Source organism: Tetrao urogallus (assembly GCF_951394365.1).
Source record: "Tetrao urogallus genome assembly, chromosome: 15".
Lineage (NCBI taxonomy): Eukaryota > Metazoa > Chordata > Aves > Galliformes > Phasianidae > Tetrao > Tetrao urogallus.
Window position 1 is genome coordinate 5892228 of NC_136828.1, and position 17787 is coordinate 5910014.

Here is a 17787-nt window from a genome sequence, read left to right on the forward strand (position 1 = left end):
TCTGAGATTTACTTACATCTGAAGAACGATAGAGTCTGAAAAATGTTGGTTTGAAAAGAGAGGTAAGACTGTCTAGTTATTTAAATCCTCCAAGGGCGGAAATCCCACTGCCTCCTCTCTCTTGGCCCATTACAGTGCTGTATTACCCTTCTGGTAAAGCAGGTTTTCCTAATATCCAATCTGAATCCTCAGTGCTGCCATTTGTTGTCATTGTCATTGCCTTTGCTACGCTGTTTAGCAGTGTGAAGGAGAGTTTGGCTCTGATGTCTTCATAAATCTATTTTAAAGAGTTGTAGGCAGTTATTAGAATTCCTGTTACCCTATTTCTCACCAGCTTAAACAAATGTTTTTTTGTAGGATGTATGCAAAATGTCCTGCACAATGAAATGTGAAAGAAGAAGGGAGAAGCAGGGAAGTCAGATGAGAACATGGTGCCACAGCAGCTGTGTCTGGTGAGTAGCACTGCAGCACCTGCAAGGGTGAGCTGCATGACACTTCGCTCTGCAGTTCACCAGAACGTATCTGGTAGCGAGGTTGCCACGAGGTTTCCTGTCAGTGTCTATTTTTCAGGATCAAAGGACATATTTATTTCATCAGTTCTCTATTTAGTCAGGGTTTAGATGCAGATAAGTGAATCATTACAGATATCAGGAAGCTGAAAATTCTAAAAATGGCAGTCATTCCTAGAATGTGAGTATGTGTCAACCATTTCCTGCTGTTTCTACTTCAGTGTGCTCACATGTGCAGAGGTTACTCTAGGAATTTAGATCTGTGAAGCTGAAGGACCTATGTTCTGGAAATCTCTATGTGAAGAGAATAATATCCAGTATAAACCATTCAGGATATATGATAGTTTATGTTTTTGTATAACCTACAATATGTCTTAGGCATAAAGAAATTATAGCCTTCAATTGCACAACAGCAATAAGATTATCTTCCTCCCAGTTATGTATAAATTCATAATCTGAAGCTTGGTGTTTCTTTATGTATGTCATAGTATACTCTTGAAAATTGTTCCCTGTGGCACAGGACTATATGTTATGAGAGTGCTATAATAATGTTACATAAGATCTGTTTGGCTCAGTCTTTTTTAGTTGAATCTGTCAATTTATCATGATGAGATAATATTTCTGTTTTGTTAAAGTTTACACATTTTGATTGCACCTATTTTGTCCATATACAAGCATGATGAGCAAAAGTATAGTTCAGGAAATGCAAATGTAACATCTGAATATTTTGAGAGTGGATCAAGATTTAAACATCACAAAGGAAGGGGGAAGTTGAGACATAAGAATAGTCTTAACTAAGAACAGGCATCAGAAGGTAACTTGGTACACTGCTGTTGACCTAATGTCAAGGGATATATAAAAAGTATAAAGTAGGAAAAAAAAAGTTTCATCCTTTATTTACAGTCAGCATTTTCTCAAAGAACTGGAAAGAGATTAATAATGCTCACATGCTTATCTGTATGGCAGGAAACAGTGATGCACTGTAGTTTTTTATGAGCAAGTGAATGTGGATGTGCTAAGATAGAAAGTCATAGACAGTAAATTATCTCCTGCAGTGCTTGGTAACTTTATCTATAAAGCTACCTTCTCATTTTCCTCTGTGACTTCACAGTTTATGCAGTACATGTGGTTATTTCATTTAGTAGCACCACTTTGTTTTCACCTGATACACTAGGTAAGGTACATGTAAAACAACACAGTTTTCACACTTTCACATACAAGCCTTTGGAAAGCTGTTGAACATGGAAGTCACAAAAAAATGTCTGGGTGTTTTTTGGCACGTATAGTGGTGCTTATAGTGAATTGATGCACTAATCATTTTTCGGAATTAGCTTTGGAAGGTTTAGATCAGTGATACCATTTATTAGTAACTACTATGAAAGTATTTACATACTACTGTAAGTTATTTTTTCAACATGCTCTGTTGATAAATTTACAGAGAAGGAAATAACCTTTTTGATAATCTGGCATGGAAATGTCTTTATTCCCTGTACCTCACAAGATTCAATGTGAACAAGTGCAATGAGTTAAGCAGATCTCATAAATATTAGATGTTTTTATTGAAAAACATTGAAAAATCTTCTCTTCTATGCTTTAATAAACTTATGTTAACCAAGAGCATGGTCCTAAATATCATTCAGTAATTTTTCTTCACATGCTTCAATTGTTTGTGACTGCTAACTATCCATCTGCCATTTTGTTTGAAGAGCAAACAGTGAAGCAGTCTGCAATCTGCAGTTCAAATTCACAGGAAGGGTTTTAAAATTCTTTAGGGACTGTCATGTTCAACTTTTGGTTGATAACAGTAATCCCTCTTTGAAGAGATTTACTCCTTAGCAAACATTTTTCAGTACATTAATGATTTATGAAGTCACTGAATGCACAAGATCTCTCGCCACTCACAGTGGAGAGCTGGACATCATCTCAGCGTAAAAGTAAGAATGCCTTTTGTAAAGAAACATGTACAAATCTTTGTTGAGTAAGTTTAAATTGCTTGCAGTGCACTTCCACAGTAACCCTCATCTGCTCACAGGTCTGTTCCAGAATCTCTTGAATTATTTAGCTGGTGCAGCTACTATACTACAGATTTTCCTCTCCTCTTCCTGTCACACTCTTTCCTTTTTCCAGTGATGGTTTGTAAAGAACTGCGAACTCATCAGTGATAAACCACAATCCCTGAACAATACAGACACATATAAGCTCTATATGTACATGTATACAATGTCTTCAATAAAAATGCAGATAGTGTAGATCTAGACTGAGTACTACCAGTCTTTCATAATTCAGTCAATAGAAATTGCTCATAGGAACAAAATCTCAGGAGCACCATATCATGTTTAATACATGATACAGAGAGAAAGGAATTACAGAGAGAGAAGTGCCCCAAGAACAGATCACAGAACAGAACTTCCCCCTACATAACAAGGCTGTGTAATGACCAGCCTACTTTTGTGTCTGCCAGCTGCTGTCAGACAGGCTGCATAGTTGAGCAGATGTTGGAAGAGATTAGAAAGTACAGGGAATAAATAATAAAGTGTGGCATGAAATAGTCTCATTGGGGTTTTTTGTGTTCATTTTTTTTTCTGTTTGTTTTTTTGTTTGTTTGTTTTTGTTTTTGTTTTAGTAATTTCCACTTTCTGCCCTTATGATGAAGATATTCGCCAGTAAATGAGACATCTCACACTATCCATCTCCTTCAAGAACATGCCAGTTTGCATATACAGATTGAACAGAAGAGTACTGCTAGAAGATCAGACTATAATGGCATTCAGTCTGGTCAGTAATAGTGCAATAAATATCAAAATTTAAGATGTTTAAATATCAGAGTAAAATACCTGATTTTAGCAATGCTGCTAAGATGCAATCAGTTATACTAGTTATTATTACTATTTATTTAACCTCTGAAAGGCCAAACTTCTTCCCATTCCGAAGACAAAGTGGTTCTGTCATTTTCAAAGTTCTGCCTATTGTAATACTTATTTTAGAACTATTCATACTCAGATAAACTGGTTAGTTAACCAAAAAATTCACTGTTGCTATTTGGTTGAGTCTCTAGCTGGAAAGAAGGAAGGAAGGGATTCTTTGTCTTCTTACCCTATTTGGTAAGAAGGTGTAAGCTCTTCCTGTATTTTCTCAGTCACTCTGTTTTATTTCTTCTGCATGAGTAGGACAATTTAGCCTGTTCTCTACTCTCCTACAACTCTGCAGGACTTCTCTAGTCTCAGCTGAAGTGCTGCTCTGCAAAGATGCTAGAAGGTAAAGATCTTGTCCTTACAGCCCTTTTTTGGTATGTGGAAGCCATTGTAGTCTGCAGATCAAAACAGCCTTAGTTGTTGTGAAAATATGGACCTAACAACGCTTTGTAGGTGCAAATGGTTGTGGATTTGGTGGGATGTAGCAAGATTCTATTATTAGCTTTTAAATTGCTCAAGCAGTTCAAAAGCTGTATGGGATTTCTAAATTGTTCCTGAAAGAATATGTAGAGTCTCTTGGGTTGAGTCATTCATCCACTGTGTTCTCATCTGAGTTTTCCCATTACTCTCATCCATTGATGTTCTTTGTTTTAGGATTCTTCATTCAGTTCAGGATGTCATTGCAGAAGCCCCTGGGGAATTCTTTACCACATCTTAAGAAAATGTAGCATTGGCTCCCAGCACGCAAACTTCTGTTTCTAGGTGCATTTCTCTGTTGTAACAAGTATTGTCTGCTTTGAACACAATACAAATTGAATGAAGACTTTCTGTGTGTTAGTTCCCCCCATTGGGCTCTGCATCAGAGCTAATGAGCATCTGTCTGATGCTGCACTACTTGTCCTGCTCAAGAAGCTGCTGTTGCATAGAAGTACCTCCAATCATCATCCCAAAAGTTATTTCACTTCCTCTTTACTCATGTCCCATTTTGTTAAGCACATGACTACCTTTTATTCAAACTCTGTCAATGTGGCTTAGGACAAAGCTAGTGCTGCCCTTGTAGTACTGAAGATACAACTTTTTTATTTTTTACATCTATTTAGGATTAAATGTACCTGGTATTCTGCCTTTAATTTGAACAGGTTCTACCCAACCCAGTAAGAGCAGCTTTCTACTTATGCCCCAGAAGGGCATGAATATGAATGATCTTAGAGCTGCATTAAGTTTCTTCTGCATATATTATCTTTACTTACATGATCTAGCCATCTTCAAACTAGCTTGTTTCCCAAATGTGACTAAAAGTAATTCTGCTCTTCCCAATGCATTGGGAAGACTGTACTAGAGTTCACAAAGATTTGGAGTCCTTGAGTGCTTTGAGTCTGAGTGAACCATATCAAGCAGCTTATTCTCCTTTCATTGTAAGCCCATTTATTTTCTTCTCTCTATTCCTGTTTTAATTATGTACAACCTTGCTGCCGCCGTAGTGAATGCTTTCCTCAGTTTGTCTGTACTGCAAAGTGCTGATAACAGCTGCTGAAATTCAGTCCAGATGAATGCCCTTAAACTGCCTCAGTGGACAACTCAAGTAAGTGACTCCCCACCTTGCCTGCAGGACTAGGCACTGAGCTGGCTCTGGCAGCTGCCTTAGGGTAAACAAGGGGTGAAAAGGAACCTGCAGCCCTGAAGTAGGAACGAAAGGAGACAGTGAGTCCACTGAGGTATACAACACTACTCATTTTCTCCAGTGAGGCTTTACTATAAACAAGAAGATTTGCTAGGACTGCTATCAGCACTTTGAAAATCAGCTTCATCTTTGGAGTTAGCTGACCTTAATGCTTGCTTCAGGCTCTCATTTAATCAAAACATGCACAGCAAGAGCTCTTATGTCTCTTTTTGCAAACCACAAAATACTGTACAGTGTCATTTTAGCATCTTCCGCCCAAAGCATGCTGGTGTGTGGCAGCAATGTGCATTTGCTAATTATTACTTACACCTGGTAACAACGACTTCAGACACCCCAGTAAAACAAAAAGTACAATACTGACAAAAACATGCTTTAAAGAAAGCATTTTCTTTCCACAAATAGGAGTCCATCCATGAGTGAGGGCTGTTGCGATGTTTTCAGTCCATGTTTGTGTGTGTTTGAAATGCCCTCAGTTGCGCATCACATTCTGTACAAGATGATTCACTTTTTCCAACCACTTCAGTGTTGCACATATGGAATCTGTTGTATATTGTCAGCCAGTACTGTACAATGCTTCATCCCCTTGTGTATATAAGCCATGCTGAGGCTTCAGCCACTCCTATAATGTGCTTATTTCTGCAGTGTTCTTCACAGGAGACAGAAAGCAAAGATGTTGGATTTGGATATTTTATTCTGTAATCCCAAAATGTGATCTAAGAATATATTAAAATTTATTATAATAGCCACTGCAAGAACACAGAAGATTACTTGATGCTATGTTAACTTGCACAGTTTAGAGTGCTTAGCTTGTGATCTCAAAATCTCTTCATTTCTGAGATTTAAAGTTTTTTTTAGTATTAGAAAGATTATATCGGTGCTTTTCTTGAAAAAGCTTTTCGAACTTTTGACTGTCACATTTGTAGAAGATAAAAGCCTTTTTCCTGTGATGCAAGGCCTTCTCATCTGCCTTGCCCTTTCAGTGTTTGGCAGTTGAGATTAAAGCTTTCGCTTGCAGCAAAACAAAAGTTCTGAAGTAAGCAACTGCCAATAAACATGTTGCCTATTGTTCCAGAATATTCATAATCACTTATAGATCGCTGTGGCTGATTGGCAGTACTCAGCGACTGCTTCAAGAGGTTAGAAGCGGCACCAGAACTTGTAGAAATGTCACAGGAGGGGAGCGGGGGCCTTGGGGATATGCATCTTTTCATTTGATCTGCCATCTAACCCGGCGCTACGGCAAGCTCTCATCTTTATTCAAAATATTGGTTGTTACTCTTTGGACTATTTCTTTTTTTCCTATGCTGTAAGTGATAGAAGCATCCACTTCAGATTATTTTCCAGTTTTTCTGTGGCTGCCCGTTGCAGGCTCCTTTTCTTTCCTTTCGTTGGGCACAGGTTAAGCACTCTGAACTTCTTGTAGCATTGTTCAAGGAAGGTTATGGCAAGTATGTGCTGTAAGTCAAGGCACAGAATAATAAACTAAATCTCAAAATGTTGAATCACTTGTGTTGTGAAAACATAGATTCTAAACGTGGGGACTGAGTGAACTCATTGAAGTGCTGGTGCTGGAGAGCTGTTTCCTCACCTTCCTCCTTTATGTGCGCTTAAAACCAGCCTGACAGGTGAGAAACAGGCTTTCTGGTGTGGGTTATGTTATGCCTGCTTTGATAGTGCCTGCAGCTCTGCCAGGTGCAAGGTGTGGCCGCATGGGAGCTGAGCTGCCTTGTGCTGAGTTGTTTATCTTTGCTGGGAAACCTGCCTTTACCAACTGGTGGTAGGGAACTCTGCGCTTAAACATCGTGCTCAAAGGAGACCACCTATGGTGAAGGAAGCCCCATCTGCCCCTGTATTGCTCTAGAGTGAATAATTAAATCCATAATGAAGAAAGAAGAGTTCGTACTATTGGAATGCTGTGTTTTTATTTTCTCCTAATGCCTAATTGTAATGCCTTTAGAATCTGGAACCCTCTCCACCCTTCCAAGACAGAGTTGTTGCTTTGTAAACTTACTGTATTACTGTTTTCTACATATCCAGAATGGTAGTGGTGATGCTGTAGTGTTTGCTTGTGACAAAAACAATCTCACAGAGGCATTCTGTCTTGAGGACCTTATTTCAGACCCACAACCAGAAGTACAGCCAGCTGAAAAGCAATCTTTCAGTACCAAGTCCTGTACTAAAATGCTGCCATAGTTTTACTGTTGAATGGAATATCTGCATGTGCCAGTAGATACTGGAATACAAACTCCTGTTTCATAAACGAATGCAGTTTTTGATGCAAACAGGTTCCCAGTTTTAGAAAATGGTTTGTTGTGCTAATGGGGTTGAGGACAGCAAACATTTTAATTTGTCTTTTTTGTGATCTCTAGGTTATTTGTGTCCTGTCTCCCCTCATTCTCTCCTTTCTTCTCTCATAGAAAGATAGCTTTTCTTTCTCTTTTCTGAACTGAAAACTTACTCACATAGTGCTATGTAGTCTTGCTTTTCATGAATGTGAGGAAGCCATCCATGGGGGTTCATCCAGTAGATGAAAATATATAAAACACTTTTGTAAGTAGTACAAAATTTTATACACAATACAAAGAATTACAGGAGTTTGTTTCTTTGTCATCTTGAAGAATGCATTACTGCCTTTCAGACCTTGAACCTGTGGTGCTATATTAATATGAATTTTGCTAATGGCTTTACCTAAAATGACTGCTTTACATAAAGTACAGGAGGGAAAACACTAACTTGTGAAAATTCAAATAATTTTGTGGGAACAAAATATACACTTGGCATTTTTTGACAAGGAAGAATTCTTAGTGGTTGAATGAGAAAGCTGTCATTACATGTGACTCTGACCAGTTAGTGTGGCTACCCTTGGGTCTTGGTTTGCAGTTCTGCTGGCAGTGTTGCCTCCTGACTTTCAGATCTTCCTCTGTCCTACTGAATTTGTTTAATTTCTTACCTATTAAACATCCTCCAGGACACAACTGAGTCTGTGTACTGCATAGGCAACTCCTCTGGTTCATATTCCTGTACTGCCACCCGTAGAATATGCCTGGTGTTTGGCAGCCATTTGGTTGTCAAATAGGGATGGAATGAGGACAGAGTTCCTATCCTGAACAGATCGGTCTAATTCATGTTTTACCTTACCCCTAAGCATTCAGCCTCTGAGACCATTTGGCATTATATATATTATAGACATCTGTTTCCTCTCATGTCATCCATTAAAAGAAAAGAAAAAAAAAAGGCTTTGCAGCATCTCTCCAGTGTCTGCATGGATGCATAGACAACAGGCTGGTATGCAATCACCTGGCACCATCTTAGGGAATGAAATACGATGCCTTCAGAGTTTAATTATGTACTTTTGGACCCCATCACAGATCAGACCCTGAAGATGCCAACATTTTCTTACAGTGCTAGTTTCCAAGTTCAAAAAGGTAACAGCAATTGCAGTTTTTCCTCTTAATTGAAGTCACGTGGTAGAATATGCTTGATAATTTAGGACTGCTTGATTCTTTCCAATAAAGATGCAATTGGTTGGAATAGTCTTAGACTTGCTGTCTGGAGGACCTGCCAAAGAGCTGTTTTATAGATTTTAGCATTTCCATTTTGCAGTTTTCCATAAGACACTGAATTTTTTCCTCTATCCTGGATAAATACAAAGTCACACACTTGAAATGAAATCAAAACTAAGGAGTATTAAAAGCTGACTTGAGCAGGAAAGTCTGCTTTCAGTTTGTTGCTTTCTGTTCTGATCATGAAATTTGAATTAAATTTCAGCAGTCTCACTAATTAGTGTTTATGTAGCAATGTCTGCTAGCCCCTCTTTGAGCAAGGGACAACTATAAACTGACTTTTAGTGCTTTAGTTTACTTTGGTGAAGATGCTTTGTTGCCAAGATCTTTGTTCTTGTTCTACTATATTCAAAACAGAAAGGAAAAAGTTTTTATGTTCTCGCTAAAATTCACAAATTAAGTTTTTGGTTTTGTGGTTTATTTTCTTTTTCTCTGGGAAAAGATGGTGGATATAATAGTGTGGAAGAAAAAAGGTATCCTTACATACTGACATGGACACTTTGATTGTATCAAGAAAAAACAGCTTTACGTAAAAGAAAAAGAAATTATTTTATGTTTGACACTGAATTCTTTGGGTAGCAAGATTCTTCTGCTGCACTGTAAAATGTTCGTATGTGGAGAAGATTTCAAAGGAGATTCTAAAGAAATGCTGGTATTTACCACAGATGAATGAGAATCCTATAAAGCTCTACACTTGTTCTTTAAGTCACAGAAATCTTTCTTCTGGGGTTCTTCATAAAGAAATGTGGCTGTTCTCAGCAAGGTAAAAGCATAACTTTCTATAGACACATAAACAGAATTAATCCCAGCCTTGCAGTCTTCCTTGGCTTTATGAGAAGATACTTGACTTATTAGTTTCCATGTTTTCTAAGTTAGTTTAAAAATCCAGAAGCTTAGAATGAAATATGAGTTTGGCCATTAGCAATTCCAAATTCAGAAACTCTATTCTTCTGTAGGATAAACTCACTCTTCCCCCCCGAATGCAGTGTGCCCTGCTTGCTTTTGGATGACTCCTTGCAGTTCTGCTCCTCTCCAGTCACCAGGAATGGGAGTTTTATTGGCACTCTTGTTTCATTTGAACACCTATTGGCTGCCGATCAAAAGTTGTGTAATGATAACCACAACCAACTTCATCAAGCCTTTGTGCATATAGTGGAGAGGAGGAAAGAATTCAAATTTTTTCATTGTATGGCAATACAAAGTCTTCCTAAGAAGGTTTAGTGTTAAAAATTGTTCAGGTTAAAGCCTACTGATATTCAGTACACCTATGAAAGCCAGACTGTTAGGTGCTGGGTTCCAGGATTGCCAAAAAATCCTGTCATCTTAAACTCTGAGTGGCATTGTTAGATGCATAGAACCTGATATTTACGCTGAAATGAGAAGGGATGTGCCAAAGTGGTGATGCCTTAACTTTACATGCAGTGAGCACCAAGTGGACGAGTTAAAAAGATGTGAGCATAGCTCAAGGTACAGTCCCATTTAATATAGAATATAAAATTACAGGATTCTGAGCAGCAAGGTCTCTGTGAGATTTAATGAGTAGTAATGTTGCTAGATGTGGCACAAAAAAATAAATTACATAGAGCCATTATTCTTGCTTCTCCTTTTTACATGCGTGGTTCTAGCTATTTGTTTGAATTTTTCTGTCATGACTTCCATGACTTCGTATTTAGTCTGCAGAAACAATTAGAGGCTTCATAATCTCTAGAACCTCAGCTTTTACTTAAAAAAGGCAGGTTTGTCACTGGTTCTTTCTGATATTGTAAAGCTGGAGAGAGTTTGAATGTGGTTTCTTCAGTCCAATATGAGGACAGCAAGCTGTTGACTAAACACATCTTTTTTACTTCTCTTCATGAAACTGCTTCACGTATTTTATCTTGGGCTGAAACTGTTTTTCAGCACTGAAAGCTTACTCTGGTGGCAAATCATGACATGGCACAAACTTAAACAGCCTCTAGTGTCAGGACTTGTGTTTGTAAATAAAGCCTCGCTGGTTTAAGCTGTGATCATTTTAGTATCAGTGTCTTTTCACTCAGGAAGAACCAGAGAAGATGAAGTAATAAAGGTCAGTGTCAGAGTTCTGGATCTGCATGTTATTTTGCTGGGCAGATGGCTGCAGATAGTTCTAGCAGACTTTACCTCCCTTTCTGATTTTCTAAGAATAAAAGGTGGTTGGAATTCCTGTTACCTAACTGTTATAAAGAAGAACGGTGAGCATCCTGTTTTTGAGTGGCTATGCAGCCCACACCCACTCATGAGGCTGTGATGCCAAGAAGTATTCAGCCAATTACATTTAATGTTATCGATGAATTAGATTGAATAGATGAGTGAAATCACAGACACATAGCCTTGTGTCTTGCTCTGTACTGCACAGAGCTGTGAATGAATGTAAACAACATTCATGCCTGCAACTATCCGCTTTGCCAACTATTTTGTCCTATTTTTTGGTATTTTTTTTCAGTGTCCTACTAGGTGGTAGCAGTAGACAAAAGACTGAAATGAGTAATGTCTGCTTAGTTATAAACTGCAGAAAACAAATAATGCAGTAATAACTTTTGAATAATGTTAAAAGTAGACATCTAAATTAACTCATTATTTAGACTGTGCCATAAAGATGTCTTATTTTGTTGTCAGTCTCCTTAACCCAGACAGTTTCTGAAGTACTGTCAGCATTCTGCCATCTGTATTTTTGGTAGTGTCCAGGTCTTTCAGGTCAAGTTTTCCCCTGTCAACACCAATGACTGAGCTCCCATGTACACCACAGAGGTGATGTTTGCTTATGAGGCTGTGTGTGTACATTTTGAAGGACTGGCTTAAACAGCACTTAAACGTCTATTCTGAAGGAGGGAATAGCATCATTATCAAGACTCCTTCTGGCCAGTTTCTGGGTAATAACTTCATGGCAGAAATTGCCTGTAATTACACAAGAGCAAAGAACTTCCTTGCCACTTGCCAAAGCTCCCTTAGAACACTTCCTTTATAAACTTAATACAGGTATTTGTCCAAAAACGAAGTTTAATTTGAACCCACAATAAAAAAACTTAAGCCATGTGTAGCAGTGCCACCTAGTGTAGTCTGCCAATCCCTGGTGTTCAAGACTAACACATTTTTACTCCTTTTGTGTCTTGAATCTATAATGGTTCAGAAACCAAGCATTACCTCTTTGTTGTAGAAAGGCTTTTTAATTTTTTTTCTCTTGAAATCTGGGCCAGAATATCATCTTACATGAGTCTGTCTCTTAGGATGTGTTTCATTTTTGTTTCACTCTTCTTTGGAGACTAATGACAAAATACTTTGAATTAATCCATATAGAACAAGTTATTTTCTTCAGGTCATGTTTACCTTTTAAAATGAAGCAGGTAGGTAGGGTGGAGCCATGATCAAATATCAGCTTGGTATTGCTGATATCGACTGAGTATCCCAAACATTCTATAAGATTATTCATTGAATAAAGCAGCAGTTAATATGATCCACGCAGGTAGAATTTTGCATACCATTCTATAGAAAATTCAACTGGGGGGGGAAGGGGGAGTTGACAAGAATTAAATTACACACTTCAAACAAATAGTAAATGGTTTTTCCTCTGTGAGAATTTGAAAAAGAAATCAGTTTAAACATGCTGTGGCTTTTAGCAAATTGTTGTAACTTACAAGTCGCAGGCTGAGAGCTGTTACTGCTCCGTATTGTCTCCCTGATGTCTAAGAATATCTCCTAACACTCTGAGTCTTGTTATAAATAAAGCCATGGAGTGGATTTTTATTTCTATTTTAACTCTATTTCTGCCTATTAACTAATGAAATCTAGAGTTCATCTGGATTTTCACCAGTCTTCAGGAAGCGGGTCTAGTTCTCTTTGCCTGTTCAGCTAAGAGGAAGTACATCACTGCAGCTGGGATTTGTGTGTTTTTTCTAGATTCCCAAAGGAAACGCTGTCAGCCAAAGTTAGAAGTGGCAGGAGGACAGAAAGCAAAAGGCACAACTGCTGGATTTAGACTTACGTAGGATTTGCACTGTTTGGCATTCTGGCTTAGCTGCCTCAACGTTTCCAGTTTAGAACTGTTTATCTAGTGCTGTCTAGTTTGTTAGAAACACGCTGCTGAGGCCCACCCACGGAACATGAAAGGTCCTGTTTTGAGATCAGGTTGCAGATATGCCCTCCTTACATCTGCTGATTGCAGCCACCATGGGGGGAAAGCTCTGCCAACAGGATATTTGAAGGAAAGATTTATACGAAAGGCTCTAAAGATTGTAGATCTATCATTACTCAGCATCTTTTGAGTAGATAATTTATGGCATATTGATCCTCAGAATATCAGAATGTTATGCGGTGTGAATTACAAGCTCCTCAGAGATAACTCCAGATGCTAATGCACTTGAGTTCTTCCTTTGAAGGCAACGTGAGACTGATTACTTCATGCTTCATAGGTTTATGCTTCTTCGTGATGAGATTCATGTTCAGCCTTGCATGTGCATCAACATGATTTTTGTTTGCTTGTTTCTCCTAATTTGGGGCTTGTTTCACCTAATTTGGGGCTTGCTTCTTCACCACTTTGATCAAGGCAATAGTAGCTCCAGAACATTCCCCCAAGAGGATGTTATCAATGGAGAAAATGGACAGCGTTTTTTACTGGGCTGAGTTCAGTATTTCAACATGCATCTATATAAAGAATAATTAAAATTAGTAATTCTAATGCAGTCCATTAACATAGGCAGTTTTGGAAGCCTTAGAATGGGAAGGCATCCAGATAGCTTCAAGTTTGTTGCTTAACAAACTTGTTTGTAGCCTAATTTGTTTATTTATTACAAATATGTGACACACAAAGATGTCAGTGGTTCCATAGCTGCTGATTCTAGGCAAGTACAAGCAACAGCAGGAATATTTGAGAGTTTACTGGCCCTGGTGGATCGGTAATGCCCAGGTCTTCAGGTGGCATACGAAGTGCATTGAGGACATATAGAGGGAAGGGAATGCTGTCAATAAATGTGAAAATGTTTGATCTTACTCTGTGATCTTGATCACTGATTTAGTGGAAAGTGATGGTTTACACAAAAAACAGGTGGTGCAGTTCTTCCCATTCTACCAGCATGCTTTGTTGAGAGTTGAGTTTCATCATTAATACAGAACATTTGAGGGGAGTCACTATTAAAATGTTGATGTTGCATCACAAGCCCTTTTTTTTTTTCCTAGGTTATGCAATAAAAAGTTTTGAAAGTACACCAGAGGTAGAGATCCTAATGGCAATGTCTTCCCACTACTGTTGCAGACAACCTGGTTTGTTTTGGTGTCATAGTCTCAATTAGGTCCTGCTGTAGACCCCTCCAGGGCAGTCTTTTGCCACAGTCAGCAAAGCCAGTTAGCTTTGGAAAGGAACTTCTTGAAACCCAATCACTTGGCTTCGCTTTTATTACCAAGAGGCAGCCACATCAAATGGAAAATTTACTTAGGTGGGTTTTTCCAGATCCAGGGTTGATTTGTGGATGCCAGACTGACATATACCATAAACAAGAACTATGTATTTTGGCCCGGGGAAAATCAAAGTAAACAGTAAGTGCAAGTGCAAAGTAACCCCCAGGTCATGATTTTAGACTCTTCTGGATTTCACACTGGCCTTGCATCACCAATAAGAGGACTCTGTAACATCTGTAACGTGACCTAACACAGAGGGCTTAAGTGAAGCCTTGGTGGAAAATAACTAAAATGTTATTTTTATGTTGTGTAATAATAAAAATCTTCCATGGAAACCTAAAGGGAATTGTGTGTTATAAAAATTTACCAGCTTTCTGGGTATTTCTGAACGCTCATGCATTTTTTTTATCTTCTTCCAAATGAGTGTTCTGCTCTTTCCATTTAAATTCTGCTGGTGGCTTTTCCCTCCATTTTGTTCTGCTGTTTAAGTAAAGGCAAATAATGATGTAATTTTACCAACAGTTGTTGAATTTTATTCTTTTTAAGGATTTTAAGGACAAAGTTCAGATATGTAGGTATGAAGGTGAAGTGTGGCTGCCACTATGCCCAATCTTAATCTCAGTGTTGGGCTTTCAATAAGAAACCTGTCTGGAGCTGTAACCCCTGATACATGCAATGAGTAGCTGTGTTTCAAAGCAGGCCATCCTTACCAAAGTAGTGTACAGAATGTACCTGTATAATTGAAACAAAATTGTAGGAATTGTAATGCATGCTTGACAGCTGTACTTGAGTGCAGAACAGAAATTTAATTACTTGTAAGATATTTTCTGTATCAAGTTCAACATAGCTGCTAATTTCCAAGAAGCAAAGTGAACAACATTTTGAGGCAGCACTCATTTACAGATTTTACAGGGGGCTTTACTGGAAGGAAATTGCTTCCCAGTCAAAACAAAGCCAGCCTTCCTTATCTTGAGGATGTTGTGAGCTCTGCTGGATTTCAATGATGATGAAGTAGGTAGTGATTATTGTTGTTCAGTCCATGCCGTATTTTTTTCAGTCATACGAAAACATCTCAAAACTTCTCTAGATTAATAACAAGGAGAGACACAACAAGTTTTCATACAGGATAAGGCTGGAAAATATCCGAACCTGAAAGCCACATACTGTTCTCACACTTGCAAGCTAAGCACATACAATTGGAAAAATAGAGTGTTGTATACAGTAAAAGACAAATGTCCTCTGCCTGATGATCTACAGCAGAAATGGGTATAAACAAAAGGAGGCAGTGTCCATACCTAGAATGCACCTCTTTCCTGAGGCCAGTTTGCTTTTTTCCTTTGGCTGATGGTTTGATAAGAAATAGTTACAGTAAGATCCCAACTGACTTCAGAGGTAGCTACCACAATCCCTGTCCTTGGCCAGTTTCATTTTGACCCAGTTGAGCTGTGATCCTGTTTAATATTTCCAAGTGAGCAATGATTCTAGGGCTGTGGACAGCTATAGTTGAGTATTTTCTTTGGCATTAGTATTGCCTAGACATAAAAGTGAGAGAGCAAAATGAGGCGAATGGGTGATTCCTCCCTCTGGATTGGCATAACTTGTTTTCTGTGATTATCAACTCAGCTTTAAACTGCCTAGATTGGGTACAGCTTAACTTTGATTGATTGATTGATTTTGCCATTACCATGTCCTTCGTCACAGCATCTTACTTGGAGATGCTGCTATGCATTTCAATTTGGTGTAATTTAACATTTAGATTTTCAGCTAAATTTAATATCCCTAGAGGCGTTAGAGTTTGCAGACTTTTTTTAATTAAAGTATTATGATGCCAGGCAAACAGTATTTTCCCAGGCTGTCTGCTGCTGATGCAAAGTGGCACGCTCTGTGTCTCCTGAGCGTAGGGGAATGTCCTACTGGGAGAATTGCACAATTCAGTGAGGAGCACCTTGATTATTAGTCATCTGTGTAATGGGAACTATTTAAAATCTTGGCTGCTAGTCTAAGAAACTACTGTTTAAAAATAAAAGAAACACCCCCACAGAAAGACATTCCAGTACAATATTTTATGCGGAAGGACCAATCTTCACTCACATTTGAAGCCCAGGTGGCCATATATAATGGTTGCAGTTACAGTGTCATTACTTTTGTTGATGCAGTAGACAGTGAATTTTGACTGCTCTGTTGTGAATGTGTAGCAGAACTGCGTATCCACATTTGTTAGTCAGTCAAGCACAGCTGTGTTTATTGCTCAGAGCACTAAAGTCAGCACAATCCACACTCCTGGAAAACATTCAAGGCTTTGCATTCTGTGCAGAAAGGATTTAAATAAAATCTGCGGCTCACTAAAGGCAGCCTATCCCAACTCTCTCTATGGCAAGCCAGCAGCCCACTGCATGAAAGCCAAGCCCATTTAATTGTGAGGGGAAAAGGGGGAGGACTATGAATTGAAAACTGAACAGAAATGCACGTGCAGAATTATGTCACATGATGCCAGTGAGAAATTTCAATGAATAAAACATTGAGTTCACTGCAGAGTCTTTTGTCCAGTAAGAAATGGCAATGCACAAGCTTTGTGAAATATATGTTAGCTTAATTACTGGTAAAGGGATACCCAGAGTCCAGTCACTGAATAATAGAGAAGGGATGTGAAAAAACTCCCACTGTCCATTCTGTCGCTTTAACCACAAAGATGTACCCTTATCAGTAGAGATTCTGACAAGGTTCAACTTCAAAATGTATGTAATATCTGAAAGGAGAAAGAATAACAAGTTAGTGGTAAGCACGCAGTAACACACAAGGATTTAGCTTCTTTCACATCTTGACCGTGCGTTTATGCTATAGAGGTGGATGAAAAGTAGAGATCATCCACAACCAGTCCCACACTGCATCAGTTCTCCTTTTACCTTCTGTTTGTGGCTTATTTGCCTTTTAACTTGTAGGAGAAAGAGAACATTTTTGTGGAATTCCATTTCAATTTTGAGGAAAAAGTAATAGATTCAAACCTCCTACTAAATCACAAGCAAGACACACGCTTACTAATGATGAAACGAATCCAGTAAAGGTGACTAGTCCAGTGTTGTGCTTTCCCATGTAGTGAATGCCTTCATTTGCCTTTTCCAGTAACTTGTGGAGAAGTCTCAGGAAGATCTTTTCAATATAAGATTCATCAACAATGGATTAGAGCAAAGAAATAAGTTGCACAGTTTTTATTCTGCTTTGAAATACTTCTGGACAGCGTGACTATGTGAGACTGGGAATTTTCACAACTGTTCTGTTCTGAATTCCCTAGTTAAAGTTCCCCTAACAGGTTCTCCTGAAACTGCTGTTTAAAATAAAAGCAATTCATGTTTTTTAAGATAACAAATATAATGTAATAATAAAATGTTTCTGTCTTAAGGAAGTAGTAGTAAAAGTAACTGAGGTTTTGAACTTGGATTTTTGTTTCCTCTTACTGCTGTAAATTGACCAGCCAGTGAATAGTTTAAGTTCATTATGCTGATATATGGCTTGTGTTGAGAAACTGTAGATGTTGTTTTTGAAACAGGCCTGAGTACTTCTCAAATTTCATCATCATTTCCCAGGAGAGATCGGTACAAAGAATTACACAGAAAATTACTGCTAGTCTGTTGTTCAACCTGAATGCATTCAAGTACCTACAGCACGGATTCTGCTGGTTCTTAACCCATGTTTCTATTGCTTTGTGGCAGTACTGTGAA

General features: G+C 38.4%; 1 protein-coding gene across 1 annotated transcript in view; it reads left to right on the forward strand.

Moving 5' to 3' along the window:
* The window catches only part of NUBP1 (NUBP iron-sulfur cluster assembly factor 1, cytosolic), a gene marked incomplete at its 5' end in the record, with an annotated part of 72686 nt that overhangs the window by 5658 nt on the left and 49241 nt on the right, over positions 1–17787 (forward strand). The window contains 1 exon segment of the mRNA XM_079543060.1: positions 358–452. Coding sequence (XP_079399186.1) covers positions 358–452 — 95 coding nt within the window.